Source organism: Marmota flaviventris, chromosome 4 (genome assembly GCF_047511675.1).
Source record: "Marmota flaviventris isolate mMarFla1 chromosome 4, mMarFla1.hap1, whole genome shotgun sequence".
NCBI lineage: Eukaryota > Metazoa > Chordata > Mammalia > Rodentia > Sciuridae > Marmota > Marmota flaviventris.
The window spans coordinates 121,340,642-121,362,611 of NC_092501.1; the positions used below are offsets into that span (position 1 = coordinate 121,340,642).

Below are 21,970 nucleotides of genomic sequence, written 5' to 3' on the forward strand. Positions count from 1 at the left end.
ACATTGTAAATATAACAAAGAGCAGCCTATTCACCCCTTTGTTCTCTGACTTCTTTTTAATCAGATAACTCACTTAAATCGGCAATTCCTGGTAATGTTTCTTCTACCTGCATCTTGCTTCTTTCACTTTCAAATAGAATCAAGAACCCAGATGGCAGTGTGTACATCATCGTACTAAAGTACATTCCCACTTCATATCCTTATGCTACATGCATTTTTACATAAAAGTTCATTTTTTCACTTTAAGAGCAGCACATACTTGCAGTCACATTTACTGAAAGCCACCGTAACCTGAGGAATTGTGCAGTATGAACAAAAAGGCCTTTATAAAGATAATCAAAGCTCTCAGCAACAATCTGTTTCAAGTGAGACAAACTGACCTAAGCCTGAAATTATACTTACTCCAATTCATTAAAACAGCAGTACCGAATAAACCATGTAAAACAGCTTTTTAAAAGGTGAAAACAGGGATGGGAGGGGGGTAATTTTCTGTGAATTCTTTTTCATACCTACTTCGCTTTCAATGCTTATACATGCTCTTAAAAATGAAGTTTGAAGTCTTGACATTTCTGGCAGATACTTCTAATATTATAGTCCAATTTCAGAGATTTTTATTGTAAACACTAATAAACCATTCTATTTTCATTTAAGTAAAAAATACTTTAAAAAGCTAACTTAAATCATTTTTAATATATATATTTTTTGGTTATCAGTGCACCTTTATTTATTTATATGTGGCACTGAGAATTGAACCCAGTGCCTCACACATGCCAGGCAAATGTTCCACCACTGAGTCACAACCCCAGCCTCCTAACTTTGATTTGTTTGAATGTTGCTCTTATATGCACAGGCAAGGTTTTCAAGGTTCCATAATATCCCAAAGCAGTATCTACAAGTTATTAATAAGAATCCCTACTGTGCTTGATCATGATCTACTATGCACCTCTGAGGTTTCCTCTGAGAATTTCTTTTTTTCTCAATGAAAGGAACTTCAGATTTAAAAAGAAGCCATTTGGGCTGGGATTGTGGCTCAACGGTAGAGTGCTCGCCTAGCCCGGGCGCGACCTGGATTCGATTCTCAGCACCACATAAAAATAAAGGCATTGTGTTATGTCCATCTACAAAAAAAAAAAAAAAAATAAGAAGCCATTACTACTTCTAAGTAATCATAGCATAAAGACACTGGCTTCTTAAGAAGCACTTAGTGCTACAGACTAGCAGTGAAGGAATTCTCTCCAGAGTCTAAAGAACCAAAGCAGTTTACTGGCAAACTTTTGAGATTAACCTGCCTCAAGGTTACAGTTATTAAATAACTGTGCCCCTATCTTTAGAATGTAGCCTTTCCAAAATTTTCCTACTCTTTGCAAATTTAATTGGTACCACAAAACCCTTTGTCCAATACTGGAGCAGTAGCTCAGTCTTTGCAGGCCAGACTGATACATCTTGTTTATTCTTAAACTCAAATCTGTGTCCCCCACCCCTCTCCATGGTACTAGAGATTCCATTCAAGGACTTGTGCTTTGCACTCTACCACTAAGCTACATCCCTAGCCCTTTCGTGGCCCCCGTCCCCCGGAGTTTTTTAATTGGTGCATTGTAAGTGCATGTAGTTTTGGGATTTGTTACATATTCATATATGCACACAATATAATAATATAATTGGCCAATATCATTCCCTAGTATCATCCCCAGCTTTTTAAAAAATATTATTTTGAGGCAGGGTCTCACTAAATTGTCTAAGCTAATCTCAGATTTGTGATCCTGCCTCAGTCTCCTGAGATGATGGGATTACAGGCCCAAAATGTCTGGCTTCACTCAAGTCACTATAACCATTCTTTAAAATACAAAAAATGGTAAGAAAGGCATATTTCTACCTGCTTAATTTAAGTATTTATTGAGTGCCAGGCACTGTGCTCATAAGGAAACAGCTTTTGTTCTCTCATAAAACAACAAAAAATTCCAGTGTATATAATTGTGAAGAGTGGTGATTTGAATTATGGTCTGACTCTCATGGTTGCATTTGCACTAGAAGCTAGCTGTATGAAGGTACAGGTCAACATGCCCCAATTGCGATAGTAATGCTGGCCAGGGAGGTATGGCTCTATATTAGTCAAGGCCTGATAGAGAATTCTGACCAAAACAAGATGACTAACATTTTGCCAGTCTGTGGCCTTTAGATTGCCTGCTTTACTGAAGTTTTCCCACAAATAACCTTTTGACGAAACCTATAAAATAAACTTGCTGAGCTAGTTCTGGAGTCTGTCAAGCCTCACCAAGGGCTTGGCTACCCACCTGGCCCCAGCCTTTTCTCCCTATGTGTGTCTGTCTTTTCTTTATCCCCCATTGCTCCTGAGCACCTGGTATCTCCTTAATTAACGGTCTTAGCTGAGAGATGAGAGGGCTGCGACAATTGGCACCTGAACAAGGATTTGAGAGGCCCAAGCATACAATGTGTAGTGACAAACCCCATGCTAGGAAACAGATATTTAGAAGGTAGTATATTAAAATGCTATTAGTGATGAGTCTTCAGTAACTACTCTCAGCTGCTTCACACTTTCCCAAATTTCTATACACATTTACTGCTTTTATAGCCTAAATAAAAATCTAAATAATCAAGGGGGGGGGGGGGGACAACAACAGTAGTAATAACATTTATTGAGCACTTATATACTCTGTGTGCTTCACATGTCATGTCATTTAATAAAACCACACTACAAAAGAAGATTATCATCCATATTTTAGAAATGAGGGAATGTAATTATGGAATAATTTGCTTGAAATACCTTTTCTGCTAGACTTTTCACTTATTTCTTCAGAAACAAGCAGGGACCGAGAACAAGGCAAAACCAATTAATTGTGTAATTAGAAAGAATCACAAAGAGGTGCTATTTGTTGGATATATGACTTACAAGCAAGTATATTAATCTCTGTGAGCCTTAGCTTCTCCTTTGAAATGGGAATAAAAAGGCTTATACCATATAGGGTTCTTATGAGGATTAAATATCATGTACAAAAAGACTATAGAACTATATCCGGCACATAACAAATGAATGCAATCACAAATATCTTCATCATCATAAACATCTGGAAAAAACTGGGCAAATTATTTAACATCTCTGGGTTTGGTTTCTCTACCTCTAAACTGGTAATAAAAATAGTCATTGTGAAAATTACATGATATACAGTATAGTGTCTCGCATGTGATAAACAACTATTTTAATTCGGCACAGGTCAAACAATACAGGATACAGTATAGTACATGTATGCAGTAAAATATTTTGCTGGAAAATATTTAATGGTATGGGGGGAAAAAGCCATAATGAATGGTTAAGTTTAACAGACATTAAGAGAGCGTATATATAGCAAAATATTTCTTTATAAAATATACAAACATGCATTAATGGAAAAGAGTACATTCCAAGATCCACAATTTGTGGACATCAGCAACTAATTCAGTAAAAATAAAACACAACATCTCACTATTATTCCAATATTAATAGCAAAACAAAGCTATAATCCAAACACCCCCACATTTACATACTGACAAACACAAGTAGCCTGCCCAGATATCCCTATTCTTCTACCCTATCTCTGGAATTTTCTATATATTCTCTTGCTTCTATGAGCATTAAGAAAAGGAATTCATTCTAAAACTGCTCAAATTTTAGTGGTGAAAAAGGAACCAGGAGGTTCCTTTTGTCTCCAGTAAAAGCACACATTTTTATTTACCATGGTTCCATGTTGTATAATACAACAACTTTTTTTGTATTATACAATATAAAAAATTACTTAAGACTAAAAATAAAGCTGGGCATGGTGGCTCATGCCTCTAATTCCAGTGACTCTGGAAAGAGTCAGCTAAGGCAACAGGATCACAAGTTTGAGGCCACTCTCAGCATCTTAGCTAGTCCCACAGCAACTGAGCAAGACCCTGTCTCAAACTAACAAAGTAGCTTAGTGGTAAAGTGCCCCTGGGTTCACTCCCTAGTACCTGCCCCCCCCCCCCAAAAAAAAAAAGAGTATAAACAGGAATATAAGAATGTCTATAAAGGTAAATTTACCCCAAAGGATTGATTAGTCTAATTCTTAAGAACATTTCACAACATAGTTGACACCGAAATCACAATACTGAGACTATGGCCAAAGAATAACGTCATGAAATTAACATCATGAAACAAAAGAAACATGATGGTTTCTTAATTTTAGAAAGTGGATCAACAGGCTGACATGTAAACTGTATTCATAACTGTAAGTGCTATGTAATGGTAGAAATAACTAGCAAAGATACTGAAAAAATATAGTCTGGCTAGAAAAAATGTTCTAGATACTACACTGGAAACACTTTAAATACTATTTCATTAGTTTAAGGATCCCACCTCTTCCTGTTTTCATCACAAATTATATTTTTCACACAAATAAGTTAACTGGCTACACACAGATACGCAACATTCATTCAACGTGGAAGATGGGGAAAAACAAGACTCTCAAAGGAAAGAAATAGTTCCTGTAAAACTAGATTTTAACAGAATCTTATTTTAAGCATATTCTCCTAAGCAAAATGCATCATTTCCTTAATTCACACAAGGTTCAAGATATACAAAATGCATGAAAAGTAAATTATTTCTGTACTTTTCCCTAAGTACCATCACTCAGTAACAATGATTTCATTTTCAATATTTTAAAACACTGTCTCCCTCTGCTGTATGAAAATGGAAAGGACTCAAAAGATCTCATCACTTATTTCTTTCAAAATATCATTAAGAAAATCTATAAATTTATTTGCTACAAGATATAATTTATAGGTTAGCAGCCCAACAGAGTTATATGTGTAAAACATGGAAATTATGAGATCAGAACAAGAAAAACAATCTTTCTTTAGGATGTATCGCCTTAGAATCTAAATTCTTCAATCCAGAATTTGAAAAATCTAAGCAAAGCGTGGTTGGCAGTCAGAATTAAATATGCAGCCAGGTACGATGGTGCAAGCTTGTAATTTCAGCAGGTCAGGAGGCTGATACAGGAGGATCCTGAGTTCAAGCCTCAGCAATGGTGAGGCACTAAGCAACTCAGTGAGACCTGTCTCTAAATAAAATACAAAACAAGGCTGGGAATATAGCTTGGTGGTTGAGTACCTGAGTTCAATCTCTAGTACTCCCCGCCCCTGCCAAAAGTACCAAGCACCTGTTATGTACAATGCATGGGATGAGAAAGGGCTGCCAAGTTTAGTAAATAAAAATATATCATGGAACCTGGTTATACAAAAAAAATTATTCATTGTTCATCTAAAATACAAACTTCATCTGTATTTCAAACACTTTATCTGAAATAAAGTCCTTAAGTTATTTATCACCTATTCACACAAATTAATTTACATTTATAATACTTCAAATGCATATGCATTAAGAATCTCTTGGTAGAAATATATAAAAAATACCAAAATCATAATTTTCTGACCTGTCTTCCTCTCAAATCTACCTAGTGTTTTGTGCTTGATTACTCAGAATTATTTTATTGAACAAATTCTACACTATGTGAATAGAATAAGGGATAGAATAAAATCCTGGTGAGATTTCATCCCTTTTCTGACTTTCTATTATCTCGAGCACTTGTTCCACACCTGCCACATAATTAATCAGCTTTACTTTTGGCAATCTTCAAATAAAACTTCAAGGGGTTGGGGTTGTGGCTCAGTGGCAGAGCACTTTCCTCGCACATGTGAGGCACCGGGTTCGATCCTCAGCACCACATAAAAATGAATAAACAAAATAAAGATATTGCATCCGTCTATATTTTTTTAAAAAATAAAACTTCAAAAGGGCAAACCATATTAAACTAGAGACAAAATACTACTTCATATTTTTTGCTCCAAACCTGTGTAGTTTCCTTTCTGTATGCCTGGTTACCACTCTTCAGGACAGGTGGACCTGATCCTATTCCATGATAGGAAACTTCACATGTCCTTATAACTTAAACTTAAGAGTCTGAGTTAATAATGTAACTTTCTGTAAGACCCATATATAAAAAAACATATACTAATGGAAAAAGTTTATATCATTCATTCTTATTAACTCACTTATCATATACTTTCATACAATTTCATGTAATTTTACTGGTAAAGGGATTTTAGAGCCCATACTCCTCATTATATAGATGCTGAATACTTAATCCAAAGTCATTGTGACTAGACTAAATTCACAGGGCAAGCTAAGAGACAGATTTAAATCTTCAATTCAGTATTTCTCCTACTAAATTCACTACTACCTACATCTTTTGAATTATGCTTAAATCTTATGAATATTAATTCTACTTTTTTAAAATACAAAGGAATTAAAACATTATATACTCAAACTGTTATTCATTACTCCTTCATACTAAAGTAACCTGAAATTCAGCATAACTATAAATAAACAAAAAAGTAGATTTATCTTTATAACTGTTTCTATTTTTAATTGCATAAGGCAGGGTAAGAAAAGTATTTATACATTAAAACAGACCAAACTGACAAGTTCTTCAGAAGAGACAATATCAGTATCAAATCATAAGCTATTTTTATTATATCCACTTTGAAAATCTTCATTGAAAAAGCCTATAGCCATCTTTATGATAAAGTACACAAACACCACACAAGCTATTAGTTTTATATTCCACTATTCAAATTTTGGGGATAAGAAAACACTGATACTAAACAATCACTGTTTTTAATTTCCTGAGTGACTCCTCCCTCCCTTTTTTGAGACAGGGTCTTGCTAAATTGCTGAGGCTAGCCTGAACTGGTGATCCTTCTGCCTCAGCTTCCTGAGTCTCTGGATTACAGGAGTGTCACCATGTCTGGCAACTGTCTCTTTTAATTTAAATAGGATTTACAAGTTTATTATCACATAGGTGATTAATTCACCAGTAGGTTTATATTTTGAAAACATTACAGGTGAAAAACCTTTCCAATGGCCTCACCTTTGTTGTAAGTACTTTAAACGTACTCTGTTCTGGTATTATAGGATGAAGCAATCTCATTTTCAAATTGTAATCTTCTCCAGAAGGAAGTTTCACCAAAGCAGACAACTATTGAACACAAATTAGCAACACATTTTGTAAATTTACATAATAAAGGGTACAAAAATTTTAAATGAATACAGAATTCTGACAATGTTGCAGATTAAACATTTTGTGTAGTGTGTCAGATTTAAGAATTTCAAAATAATCTTTCAGTGGTATTCATGTAAATTCTCAAATATTTAAAGAACAGAAAACAACATTTGAAATATTTATCCTATTTAATCACACATAACATTTAAATCTCAAGAAAACACAACACACAAATGCAAATGATACAGTAACAAAAAGAAATTATTCTTGCACAAAATATTTAATTCTAACCACCTTTCTTAATATCTATCATAAGGTTCTCTACTTAATGCTTAGAAACCAAATTCTAAAGTCATACTCATTAAATATAATTAGTAAATTCCAAAACCACACAGCTAATAACTAGACCTTTTTCATAAAGTTCACCATGTAAGTATAACCAAATCACATATCTTATTAATCGGTAACCAAGTTCTGCTTTATACTCTTTTTATAACTTAAGTTTTTTTTAATAACATTTATTTCATTTTTATGTGGTGCTGAGGATCGAACCCAGTACATTGCATGTGCTAGGCAAGCGCTCTACTGCTAAGCCACAATCCCAGCTCCTGCTTTATACCCTTAATCTAAAGAAAAAAATATATTTAGCTCTTATCTCAAATTTTTTAACTCAAACTAAAAAACAATGCTTCAGATTTTATTCAGCATCTTCCATGTTATCTCAAGAAGAAATGGCATATAGCTAATAAACTGCTGTAGATTATTCTGCAATATATTAAATTGGCAAATAATAGTATGTAATCGCCATATAAAATATGGCTTAAAGATTACCTCTTTTTCTGAAAATTCCACATTTACGTCATTCTTCTGAACATTCTTGATCATAAGTGTAATGATTACTTGAGATTCTGTTTGATACCAATCATATCTATTAAAAAGGAAAGAAACTTTAAAAAATTGTTTATCAAATAAAAAAAAAAAAAAGGTCTGATAAAGAACTCCCCCCTAAGGAACAAAACAGCAAAACAGCTGTTAATTCACAGAAGCAATTATATGTAACTAATCTTCTATTATCTGTACTAATTAAGAGAAAACAGTAAGGTAGGTGATGCCCACGTCTTTCCAGTGGACTTAAAATATACATCCATTATTTTCTAATATAGTTGCACTTAAGCTAATATTAAAGATAAAAATTAGTGCTGAGGTTGTGTCTCAGTGGTAGAACACTTGCCTAGCACATGTGAGGCACTGGGTTCGATCCTCAGCACCACATAAAAATAAACAAACAAAGGTATTGTGCACATCTACAACTAAAAAAATTATATATTTAAAAAAAAAAAAGATAAAAATAAGCCAGGTACCCGGCGCACCCCTGTAATCCCTACAGCTCAGGAGGCTGAGACAGAAGGATAGTGAGTTCAAAGCCAGCCTCAGCAATGGCAAGGTACTGTCTCTAAATAAAATACAAAATAGAGCTAGGGATGTGATTCAGTGGTTGAGTTCCCCTGAATTCAATCCCTGGTACCAAAACAAAAAAAGATAAAAATCATTCTAAACAGCCACTAATTACACATTATCAACAGTTTCATACTCTCATTTCCACCTAATGCTAAGGTGAATTAAACACTTCTATTCCTATTTTACAGATGAGAACACAGAAAGCTCAGTGGCAGCAGTGCTGAGGTGGATCTGGTCAACCTGAGTCAATACTACAAGCTCTTCCCTGAAGCTGGGAGTAAACAGACCTCAGCACAGGAACAGAGGCAAATGAGCTCAAGCTACAGTTATTTAAACTTTACCCATTTGCCAGGTACAACATTATATAACAATACCTTCCCCTTCAAATCTTACGGTATTCAGGAAGAAGACCAATGTGTCCAGGGATTATCATTGTGTGTACCTTTCATACTGAAAGCTCTAAAAATGTAGTAATCCTCACTTTCAAATGAGACTATAATCTCCCTGAAGGGAGAGCTATTTACCCTGATACTATTATATTCTCAGGAACAAGCACATGCCTACTATACAATATACTTATTAAATCAAATGCTGAATTATTTTATGCTCCAAATTCCAAAATTGTCATTTGATGTTTATGTGTTCTTATCCTCACTATGGTCACCAGGCAAGTCAAAGTTCCCTGTTTACAAAGTACTTGGAGTCACTTCATTTCCCCAAAAAGAACATGAATAAATTGTTTTGTTGTAACATTTTTAAGTCATTTTAGGTAATTATGTCAAAAAACACCTAGATTAAAGAAAAAAACTTTGAGAGTGTCTCTGAAATTCAGTGAGGATGCAAAACTCCAGATCAATGCCTTGTGATTCTGTTACAGTCCTAAGAATGCAAGTTGTACACATGGCTCATGAATAACGAAAAACAAAATCAAAGACTTAGTAGTGTTTACTCATTATTATAATTGCTATCTTCAGCAATATTAACTTTTAGCTCATGTAGAAGGTTCCTATGAAAATTTTATTTCAAATATAAGACAGAGGGCAATTACAAGTCCTTTAACCCTAATATGAGCTTATTATGTCATTAAACAAATTTAACTGAGAGATGTTCTCCTTTATGGGTGGAAAGGTGACATACTATGGCAACAGAGAAACTTTAAAGATAAAAATGATTTAAATTTACTTAAGTAGAACATTAATACTAATCAGTAAACAGTCTTAAAAAATTAAGTTTTTCATAAGGCTATAACACTATTTTAAAAAGAAAAATGAAGAAACTTAAAACCACACTGTAAGGACTCACTTATTAAAATATAGGCTCCCCTCCCCCTTTAAGCATATTTATCATGCATTGTTTTATGAAAAGAAACACTTACTTGATTTTTGACTGAGTCCGCTGGGATGCAGACTAGTTTTGTCAAGTTGAAAGAGAAAGATTTTTAAGTTAATTTAGCAATTGTATATTAAAATACACATACTATTAAATTACTCAGTGCTCTAGTTTTCTTTTGATATGGAATAACTACATGAAAATTTTCTTCAAAGATAAAACATAGTATATGCACTATTAAATGATACTAGTCTTCACACAAAAAACAACATGTTAGCATTTTTATAATTTCATTAATTTAAATTTTAAAAAACATTTTTCTTAAAACATTTTAATAACAGAAAACTTTTCTAAAGGTATGAATGAAAAGGTTATTTATCCAAAATGTCCAGTCCTAAGAAGAAATAACTCCTAGCAACATTTAAAAAAAACAGTATAACATTCCAGTTTAAACAATGTAAAGACTGCTCTGAAAACCTATAAAGGAACCATTTCCATGGAGATTTCCAAATAACCTCAAACTCCATTTTGTGACCTTTCTCCAACAGACATATCATCAAGAAACAAAGTGACTCTTGTCCAACACCTACTTTCCTAAACTATGCCTGCACCTATTAAAACTAAATCCAAAGACTTGTCCTGGGTCTTAGATAGCCTCTAAACTGACCCAAAACAAAAAGAGAGGAGGTTTGGGATCAAGGAAATAAATAAAAACTACTTTAGAGGTCTGAATCTAACTCAGAATTACTCTTCGGTATAAAGGACTGAGAAACAATGTGCATCTAGATCATATTAAGTAGAGAAACTAACCAGAACAGATTATTCCAGTTCACCCGGATACCAGGAAAAGAACCAGACTGAACCATGGCAGTAATAAAATGTGCTAAGCCTACATAACTTGACTCTGGACTAAATGTTTTTCTTCTTCTTCGTTTTTTTTTTTCTTTTAATATTATTTTTTTAGTTGAAGTTGGACACTATACCTTTTATCTATTTATTTATTTTTATGTGGTGCTAAGGATTGAACCCAGGGCCTCCCACGTGCTAGGTGAGCACCCTACCGCTGAGCCATAATCACAGCCCCCCCAACCTTTTTTTTTTTATTCAAATGCCATTCTGCTATTTGTAGCCCTAGCCTCAATCTTAAAATTATAAAACCTGTACTAAATTACTAGCAATAAAATAGAAAGTCAACTTTTAAAGACCTCTTCCAATTCATTCCCTATCTATCACACCTAGGAATATGGGCAAGCATGGATGTATAGGGATAGATAGCACTCACATTTGTAGATATTCAAAGCCCTTGTTACTATGCATACACATATTTTGCCTGAAGCTCACAATAACCTGTGTGATGTAGAATAGTTCTTTCATCCCCAGTTTACACATGAAGAAATCTCAGGGAACAAGTGACTTTCTTAATGTCATAATGTAATTTTGAAAGATTGAGATGTAAATAAATCTTTGAGAATGTACAAAGTAACTCAAAATGTTAAGTAATTGCCCATAAAAAGAATTAGGAGCCAGATATAATGAAGCATGCCTATGATTCCAGCTATTCAGAATAGTGAAAAAGAAGAATCATTAAAAGGATCCTGAATCCTAAACCAACCCAGGAAACTTAGACCTTGTCTTTAAAAAAAGACTACACTCAAATCTCCTGACTCCTTGTAATTTTCTTTCTTGACTAAATATGTAAATCACTACTACTAAAAAAGCATTAGCCATGATTTAAATATATTACATATAAGCTTAAATTGATTAAAAAATAAAAATCTCTTAACTCTGCCATAATTTTTAATGACTGAAAAGACCTGAAGTTTCATGTCCAAAACAATGACAAACATTAACAATAAGATAAATATAAGCATTTCCAATTTTACTTACCCTGTGTGTTTTAAGCCAACCATAACAAGTCCTACAAGTGAATCCAATTGTTTAAAACTAAATAAATGTGATGCCTTTTTAATAATAATGGCAGGAAATAATCATCATCATACTAAATTAACTTAATCTACACACTAAATTCATTAAAACAGCCCAATAACTTTCATGACTATAAACCTTTATAATTATTTCATAAAAATGATTTATTTCAATTGCTACAAGAACTAGTATTTAAATCAAAGTGCTTAAATTTTTAACTGAGAGAGCTCATCCCAATTGCTATCTCAAATTATGTTTGATACATGAAAATTAATATGAAGTAAAAAAATGAAGAATGAAAACTATGGACTTACCACCTCAGATTGTGACCCTATAAAACATAAAAATGGAAACATTCTCAGACAACAGTGCATTTGTAGGCAGTTTCATAATTTCTGTAGCACAAATATAAAAAGAATGCCAATTCTCTATATCTTTCAAATAAAAAACTGGTTTAATTTTGCATCCTGGAGTCATGTTAGACTCCTTATTTCTAAGGAGTGCTATTCCAATTTTACATGCTAGGCACGCACTCGACCACTGAGCTACAACCCCAGCCCTCCGTAAGTCATTTCTTAGTAATATCATGATATATTGCACAGAAATTCATTCAAATCTCCCTTTCAATAAAAGAAAGTAAGCAAACATCAACATATCATTAGAAATCAATATCTAAGGGACTATGTACTACTTATAGAGATTAAAAATAATATTTGTTCAAACCAAAACATTTGAAATATTTACTACTATTTTGAATTGAAAGACTATGGAAAGCCTACATAACATACTTACCATTCAGAGCTTCTTGACACCTTTTAATCCAGGCAATGAAATTAGCACCTGCACCTATAAAGAAAAAACTAACTATAACATCACGCATCTGTACAATATAACATATTCATTTAACAAATACTTAGGGAATATCTACTATGTCTCAGGCAATGTTCTAGGCACTAGGGATTCAGCAATGAAGAAAGACAAATACACCTATCATATGTAGCAGAGCACTGCAATCCTAATATTTTTACTATAAACTTACCAATACATTCAATATTCACCTGGAAAATTCTGCTTTGTATGCTAGATTAGTTTTAACTACAGCTGAACTCATTCGTTTCTCAGGTATTTATAATCGACATTTTGTCCCACCTCCCTTCTCTTAAAGAAACATCCTCTCACCCAACAAAATCAGACCCGAATCAGATTCCCAATAAGCCATCAAACACGGTGGGGTGGAGACCTAGTAACCGGCAACTGGGATGAGGTTGAAAAGCCTCTCCTAGCCCCAGCCTGCTCTTCAATGCAGGCATCTATTCTGTCTACTCTCTCTTAGTGACTTTACTTGTTGTCATGCCTTTCCTACTTATACTTTGTGAAGTTCTGTTATGTCTCCAAAACTTACATGGCAATCAAGAGACTATATACACAGCAAACTATATAAAGGTAACAATGTGAATGTATACATAAAAGCAAATTATTCTTGAGACCCAGAACACTGGAATCTAAATAGTCATAGTCCCTACTAAAAAGGCTGGGGATGTGGCTCAGAGGTAGAACGCTTGCCTAGCATGTGTGAGGTACTGGGTTCGATTCTCAGCACCACATATAAATAAATTAATAAAATAAAGGTCCATTGACAATTTAATAGATATATATGCATTTATATATATATATGCATTTATATATATATATATATATATATAAACAAAAATATTAAAAGTACTCTACGAATTCAAGGTAACTTCAGGCAAGACCTGAAAAATGACAAGCAGTAAAACTTAAAATTTCCTAATTTAATTTATAAAAGAAATTAAACTACATATGCCTTAATAAAATTTTTAAATACACATGCTATATTCTACTAGGGGAAGGTGTATCAAAACCCTATGAAGGGCTGGGACTGTAGCTCAGTGGCAGAGCACCTGCCTAGCATGTGAGGCACTGGGTTCCATCCTTAGCAGCACATAAAAATAAACAAATAAAATAAAGACATTCTGTCCATCTACAATAACAAAAAATAAAATAAAAACCTTATGGAATAACCTATTATTCAAATAATTAGTAAATTAAACCAAGCTTCCCATCATATAAAGGGAGGGGAAAAGGTACAAAGCTTAGAAATGTAGAGGATGACTCTTGTCTCTTTAGGTTTTCCAATACTTATCAAAGTACTAGACAATTAGACTCTTTAAAAACTTGCCAGGAGCAGACATGTTGACTTGCTTATTGAATAGCCATAATTCATGTACCAAAATTGGAATAAGCAAGTTTAAGAACAACTATTAGTGCCCAGATCCCTTTCTAATTCTGTATTTTTCACTTGCACAGCTAGATCCCAAATCCTTTTTTCTGAGTAGGTATATAGCAGAAAAGCAAACGTTAAAGTTGTAAATTTTTTAAAAAATATAATACTTTAGAGGAGAGTTTCTCAACCTCAGCATTGACATTCTTTATGGTGGGGGGCTGTCCTGTGCATTATAGGATGTTTAGTAGCACTCCTGACTTCTAGTAACTAGACAATATGAGCATAATCCCCATCTACCAATCATAATAATAATAAAAAGAAATCTTCAGACATTGGCAAGTCTCTCCCAGGAAGCAAAACTATCACTAGATTAAAAAAAAAAAAATGCTTTAGAGACTTGTGATAATACTCTATTGTAAGATATAGTAAGTACAATCAGAATTAGGCAGTCTGTAATTATTCTATAAGATTACTTACAACCCGTTATCTTTCAATATTTTTACAGATTTTTAAATTTTCAGCTCTCACAATTTGTGTTCACAGAATACACAGCTGTGATAATGTACATATTCCTCTCAAAAAGATGATATGTTTAGGAACTCAAACACTCTCAAAGCTCCGTATTTCTTCCGTACCCTCTCAGAATTTACTCAAATTTATACTTCCATAAAGGTCATATTTTCAGATTTCCCATCTTTGCAATCTTAATAACGTAAAAATTAACAAACTTTTGAACAAGATAACTTTTCCATTAGAAAAAAAAATAAGGCCAAATTCAGTATGCAGAGAATACTCAGTATTTAGTTTGACTTTTAACTGTAAGATTTATCTGTGATTTAAATGCTAAAGGCAGGCCAATTTAATCCATTTTAAATGGCTTCAAAGTCTGTAATGAAGAAAAAAGGTGTTGCCTTTCTACAACTGAAATTAATAAAATTCAGCTATGGTATTTAAGATATATAAATGATAGATTACTTTGAGTATAACTCTAATACTTACTATCTAATTTCTGTCCTTCTGTAAAAGTTTCTAGAGCAGAAGCATAGTTTTTTTCATGGTATTCACATATCCTGCATGGACATATTAAAAGCAAATTAACACATGTATCAGATCATAGAAAACAGTCCCCTTTCTAAATAAAAAATTTCTTAGTATTCTCTACTGTTAGAAGGTTTCTTTTTTGGGGGGGAGGGTGTTCAAAGATTGAACACAGGTGTGCGTTACCACTAAGCTACATTCCTAGACCACCCCCTCCTTTTTATTTTGAGACAGGGCCTCACTAAGTTGCTGAGACTGGCCTTGAACTTGTAATCCACCTGCCTCAGCCTCCCAAGATGCTAGAAATACAGGCCAGGGTCAAACCACCAAAGAGAAAGAATTTAAGTATATGCTAATGAGCCAAGAGATTTTCTAAATTACTGTAACATCTAGTATAATTCTCATTAAAATTCAATTTTAAAATTCACTTCACAAGGATTTTAATTGTACAAAATTGCTCATTTCAAAATATACAAAGAAATTAATTCTTAAATATTAAGTCCCATTTATCAACAGAAAAAAAAAACTGGGTTTAAAAAATAAAAATAAGGGCTGAGGTTATGGCTCAGTGGTAGAGCGTTTGCCTAGCACGTGCGAGGCCCTGGTTCTATCCTCAGCACCACATAAAAATAAATAAATAAAATAAAGGTATTGTGTCCAACTACAACTAAAAAAATAGATTAAAAAAATTTTTTTTTCCTAGCATTTGTAGCCCATTCAGCTTGGCTGGGGAACAGGATGTTCTCTAGTCAGTTAAATACCATAAATTCCAAATGATAAACAAAAAGGGAATATGAAATCTATCAGTTTCATCTATAACTTGCAGTTACTTCAATCATCACTAATTTAAACACAGCAAATATAAATCTACTACTTCAGTTAACATACTAGAACTGTTATATGTAAAACTGAATCAATTCTCAGCTGTAAAATGTATAAATACAGCATTTTACCATATATCTATACATAAAGCTTAAAATTACTTCATTCAAAAAATGAAACACCTACTAGCTACAGTCCAAGCCCAACAAGAATAGTTCATTACATACCCTTTTCTCATTACAGCAGTGGAATTATTTGGATTGAGTTCAAGGGACCTTTTTACATCAGCAACAGCATCTGTATATAAAAAGAGAAGTTTTTTTAAAAGTCAGTTATTTACAGATCTAGCAAATACTACACACTAGAATCAGTCTTACACTCTTAAGTTCCCGGAAAGGCCATACAGTTTTATCTGTTGGATGGTTTTGTTGTTGTTTTCCCAGTGCTAGGGATAGAACCCAAGGCCTCATACATAACCCAAGGCCTCACATATTGCTTATAAGCTTTCTACCACTGAGTTACATCTCAGTCCCAAATGGTCTTAAATTGGGAAAGTTTATTTGAGATGAAATTCAAGTAAGTATTACCTTCATAAATTTCTTTTGGTCTAATATTTAGCTTCCTTCTTAAAGCTCTTCCATTAATAAAGCTCTGTGTCACAAAGCCATTTTAACATTAATAGTATTTATGTAATATAGCTTAAGATATTAATTCTTCTCTATGGATTCTCAATCAGAATTTTTTTGGGGGTGGGGGGAGGGATACTGGGGCTGTACTCAGGGACACTTGACCACTGAGCCATATACCCAGCCCTATTTTATATTTTATTTAGAGACAAGGTCTCACTGAGTTGCTTAGCACCTCGCTTTTGCTGAGACTGGCCTGGAACTCACAATCCAGGCTGTCTCAGCCTCCCAAGCCCCTGGGATTACAGGCATGCAACACAATGCCCACCCTCAATCAGAATTTTTAAAAAAGTTACACAATACATAAATACATTCTTTTTTATTAAAAAAAAGGAAAAGAGCATTTCATTTAAATACTGTGAAATAATACCATTTTTATTAGTATATCCAATGACTATAATTGAAATCTATACAAATTCTCTACCGAAGAGACACACTTAACAGTTAAACAGGTGTTTCTCAACATAATGTTTGTCAAACTGCGGCTACTTTACCGACTGTTGTGAAAGACCAACTTAAAAATTGTATGATGGGGTGGGGTTGTAGCTCAGTGGCTGCGCGTTTGCCTTGCATGCGTGAGGCTCTGGGTTAGATCCTCAGCACCACATTAAAAAATAAATAAATAAGTGAAATAAAGATATTGTGTCCAACTACAACTATAAAATAAATATTTTTTAAAAAACCCTCAAAAATTTCCTCAAGTTTTTTGGATTCAGTTTGTTTTACACAAAATTTATGAGTAACTGATAGAGAAGAGACAATAATACACTTCATAAGAGAAGTTACCACAGTAATTCCCAAGGAGAATGTGACAATAAGCTCTTTGACAATAATACTGTGCATCATCTGATTTCTGTTCCAAAGCCTTCGTCAGCTCCTACAAATAAAAATGTTGAGTGTTAGTAAATGTTTTTAAAAGCCACTGAATTCTAATTAAAACATAACTTTTAACCAACTAACCTATTATTACAAGCTATTTGAAGAAAAGAACAGGAAACAAGTTGGGAACTTTTCCTTGTAAAGTCGATCAATCTTTCCTTTCCTTTCCCCACTCCATGCTCAAAGAACACAATGTAATGTAACATTTATGTAAAGCACTTAGCAGTTTCTGGTCTACAGTAGAAACTTAAAAATTATCCCCCATTTATTCTGAAAAATTTAGTTTGTATACTTCGACCAGCACAGAATTTCTCCAAATTTGGAGAAGACTCAAAGATCATACAGAATTTGAGATGCTTAGAAAATGGGAAGATATCCAATTTTAAAAATAAATCATTGAAGTTAAATCTAGAGATCAGAGAGGTTAACAGAATCAGAGAAAGCCTTCCCTAACGTCCTAGTTTGTGACCAGACAGCCAAAGACAGGATTCAAATCCAGGGCTTCCTGACTCTTTTAACCAGTTTTGTTGCCAAAACTATCAGGAATCTATCTGTATTGATGTATTCTAATATTCTCAAAATTTCTAGCACCAAACTTTAAAACAATTTTGAAAGTAGCAGATAGCTTATTTATCTTCTAAACTACATTTTCAACTCAAACTTCTAGCTTCTTCTCAGTAAGAAAACAGAAATACTACAGTCAAAAGACTTACAGATCATACTGATGATTGGATTAATTTAAAAAGTACTATAGAAAAAAAATAAAGTACTTTTAGAAGTATTACATAAGAGACATAAGCCAGACACTAGGGTGGGGAGAGAAGATTTGGAAAAAAAACACACACACACACACACACACAAACACAAACACACACACCTTTTCTTTAAAAGTTAGAAAAAGTTAAGTTAAATTAAATGCTTCTGCATTTTAAAGCACCTCTGTAAATGACCTTTAAAACCATAATCCAATTTCTTGTTAAGGAGAACTGGTTATGGTTACTCAGTTAAATAAAATAAGCAACCGACTTAAACTGTTACTGAAAAAAAGTTATCAAAAAACCACAGTACAAACTTTAAAGTCTGACACGCAAAAAAAAAAAAAAAAAAACTTATAAAAGTTTTATTCATGATTTTATAAGATTTTAAAACTTATAAAATCATGAATAAAACAATTTATCTTTTGAATAAGCAACATACAATAAAAAAAGGAAAAGTAAAGTTAAAATAATGATTTATGGTCTTTACATCTAACTTATGGCACGTTTTTAGAGTTCTGCTTTTTTCTTTCTGTTCTTTTGACAATCACTGCTGTCTGCTAGACTACAATGGGTCTAAGGAAGTAAAATAGATAAAGCAAGGTCTTCAGTGCTAGAGGACATCAGAAGTTCTTCCCCTTACCTAACTGCCCCCCATACCCACTGTCCATCCTCTCTCCATGTTTTATTCAATCTATCTATTTATTTATTTATTTATGGTGCTGAGGATCCAACCCAGTGCTTCACATGTGATAGGCAAGCACTCTACCACTGAGCTACAGCCCTGGTCCTCTCTCTGTTTTTTTAAAACCCCATTAATCAGTCTCTATCCTGCTATGCTCTTATTGTACTTCATACAAAAGCCCATTACAATAGTTATCTTATATTTTAATAATCTGATGACTTGTCTGTCCACAAGACTGTAAAATCTCTCATGGTAGTTTTTTCTTCTTTAGAGTCTTGGCCCCCAGGAGAACATTCAGCACTAATAAATGTCGTTTGGTGACTGAAAGAAAAATGTGAAACAATTTACACTACACAGCCCCTTTCTTCTTTATTCTTGATTGGATGGTCTTGGGTAAAACATACTCATTTTTTTGTGGAGCAGGGAAGGGGGTCTGGGGAGTGAGCCCAGGGTCTCATATACGCTAGGCAAATGCTCTACCATTAAGTACAGCTCCTGACCAAATATACGGATTTTAACCAATATGATAGCAAGTGACCTGAACCCCAAAATGGCCTGCTAAAGTAGCCCTTGGGGAAACAGACTAATATTCAGCATCAATGTTCTGGACCTACTTATAGTTACCAATTATTTAATAATTTACATTTACCTGTTTGTCTTTGTGAGGGCACCTCAAGGTTAAGAAATAACATTTCCTCCTAATATAGCTGGATTTATTTCATGATCACCCTCCTTTTATTCAAAAGTTTCTGATTTCAGGTCTGTGGTGGGTCCCAAGAATATGCATTTCTAACAAGATGATACTGCAGTTGATCTGAAGACCACACTTTTGAGAATGAATGTTCTCTAGCAGTAGACCAAAAGTACAGTGTAGCAAAGTTCTTTTAGAAGTCATACTAGGAAAGAAAAAAGATCCTCTTGCCTGGTATTGCTAACCTAACTTATAACATAACGTGAAAGCAAGAAACTCCTGGCTAAGATGTTGTGAACTACAGCAACATGGCTGTAGGTTAGGCTCTATTTAATTGTTTTTATTGAACTCTTAACACTTTTACATTCCTTTACAACTTCATGGTCTTCCAGAGCGCAAAAACACAAAGTGCTAACTTAGTCCAGTACATAAAGAGAACTGACCCACAACAATCACTCCTTGTACATTGCAACTCGAAAAAAATATTTATCAACAAATGAATTAATACTGAGCCTTACAGGACATCTGGAAAGTTTTAGGGACATATGGGAAAAGGCTTTTGTTCTAATATACTGAGTTCATACAGACGCTTAACACTGAGCCTGTTATGTAAGAATGGCAAGGATGACAGTCAAATGAAATAATATCATCAAGCCCAAATTTCACTTTTTCCTATAGGCAGAAATGCCATTTAAAAAAGAAAAGAAGCTTCTCTGAAACCAACTATGCCCCCACGAAATAAATCAGAGAAGGTGTTTTTTCTCATGAACTGCGGGGATGCAGGATGCAGGATGCAGGAGTGCGGGAGAGAAGAAGAGTAAGAGCAGGGGTCTGGCCCAAAAGGGTCCGTGTGGGGCTGAGAAAAGAGACTGAGGATCTCAATACTGAGGTGGAGACACAGTAAAAAACTGTAGCCTCCGTCCCGAAAAGGCAATGCGGGGAAGAGGCGGGGTTAAGCCAGAACAGAGTGGAGGAGAAAGAAATGGTCTCTCACCTCTAACGCCGCCTGGGGATCCTCTTCGATCAAAGCATCTGAAAAGCACTGGAAAAACCTGCCGGGAAAACAACGACTTCAGCAGAGCTCGCTAACCAAAGAAGGAGGGGCGTTTAAAATAAACAACAAAGGGAAAGGAAAACACGCACCGCTGAGCTGTTGCAGGTTCTGCTGCAGCCGCCGCCATCCCTAACAGCCACTGTCGCTACCGCGGGAGCTGCTACTACCGCAGTTACCAGGACCGCCGCCGCCCACGGGGGAAACTTCTGGAGAAACACCAACCGAGCTTCCGTCCTAAGTAGCCAACGAGCAGGCACGCAGCGTGCGGCTGGGGGAGGGGAGGCGACCAGCAGGCGCAGGGCCAGCTGGGAAAGTGGAGGACCGGTTGTCGCCGCCGTGTCTGGGGTCCCGTGACCAGCTCTGACAGTCCCTCCCCTCTCCCTGGAAGCCATGGTTACGGAAGCCGCCAGCACACTCATTTGCCCTTTCTTCCTCCTTGTTCGCCCAAACCCCGCCAGCACTCTAAGACAGCCTTCCGGAATAGTCTTTCAGAAGCACTTTTGTAACGCACTGTTATCCCTCATGAACTCTTGGCGATTGAAGCGTATGCATGTCTGTTAATAACACAAACTGCATTGACATATTTTCACCGAAGTTCTCATCATGGTTACCGCAGAAGCCCAACCTCTCGTGAGTGGTGACGTCATTCGCGACTGCGAGTGTTTTTCCGGGAGCAGAGTCCCGGATGGCGCGTGGATTCTCGCGATCTTTTCGCTGAGTACTCGAATGGGTAGGGACTCGCCGGAAGTCGTTTTGGTCCTAGAGAGGCGACCGAGGAAAACTGTTTTCTTCCCGGGCGTGTGTGTCCCTCAGTCTGTGGCCCAACCTTTCTTCCTAGTCGGCTTCGCAGACCAAGAACAATCTTTTCAATCCGAAAGTACCCAAGGCAGGAAAGTGGCCTAACATTGTCTCATTGCTGCTTTATTTTCCAACCCAGTTGGCCAAGCCCTCTTCCACCGTTCTCTGGCCCAAGTAGATCAAACTAGGAAGCTTCCAGCAAGTTTCACGGGACGGGGTTAGAATGGGGAACTGGAGGGAGAGTGAGAGGCACTGTAGATTTAAGTAATTTGAGTGTCTGGTACATCCATAGTCCACACTAAACTCCGAGTCTCAAAGATGTTAATGCCCTCAAGAAGTTTAAATCCGTTTTGTTCTAAGCGACAGAATGAAAGAAGTGATAACAAGGCGCACTTAGCTGAAAGACTACAAAGTTAACTTCCTCAAAGACTAACTTTGATACCAGAGCTCGTCCTTGAAAGATGGGAGTCGATGAAAGGAGGGAAAAGGCAATTAATTCGGACAAAAACAATGTGTTTGAAA

General features: G+C 35.0%; 1 protein-coding gene across 1 annotated transcript in view; it reads right to left on the minus strand.

The window, feature by feature from the left end:
- Positions 1–20,906, minus strand: part of Sugt1 (SGT1 homolog, MIS12 kinetochore complex assembly cochaperone) — a 28,779-nt gene extending 7,873 nt beyond the window's left edge. The window contains exons 1-10 of the mRNA XM_027928916.2: positions 20,740–20,906; positions 20,591–20,648; positions 17,373–17,463; positions 16,128–16,197; positions 15,040–15,110; positions 12,588–12,641; positions 12,110–12,126; positions 9,916–9,947; positions 7,914–8,010; positions 6,951–7,058 (exon numbers count right to left, since the gene is read on the minus strand). Of these exons, the coding sequence (XP_027784717.2) occupies positions 6,951–7,058; positions 7,914–8,010; positions 9,916–9,947; positions 12,110–12,126; positions 12,588–12,641; positions 15,040–15,110; positions 16,128–16,197; positions 17,373–17,463; positions 20,591–20,648; positions 20,740–20,777 (636 nt within the window). The 5' untranslated portion in view covers positions 20,778–20,906. The remainder of the gene's footprint in view (positions 1–6,950; positions 7,059–7,913; positions 8,011–9,915; positions 9,948–12,109; positions 12,127–12,587; positions 12,642–15,039; positions 15,111–16,127; positions 16,198–17,372; positions 17,464–20,590; positions 20,649–20,739) is intronic.
- Between the last annotated feature and the right edge of the window lie 1,064 nt (positions 20,907–21,970).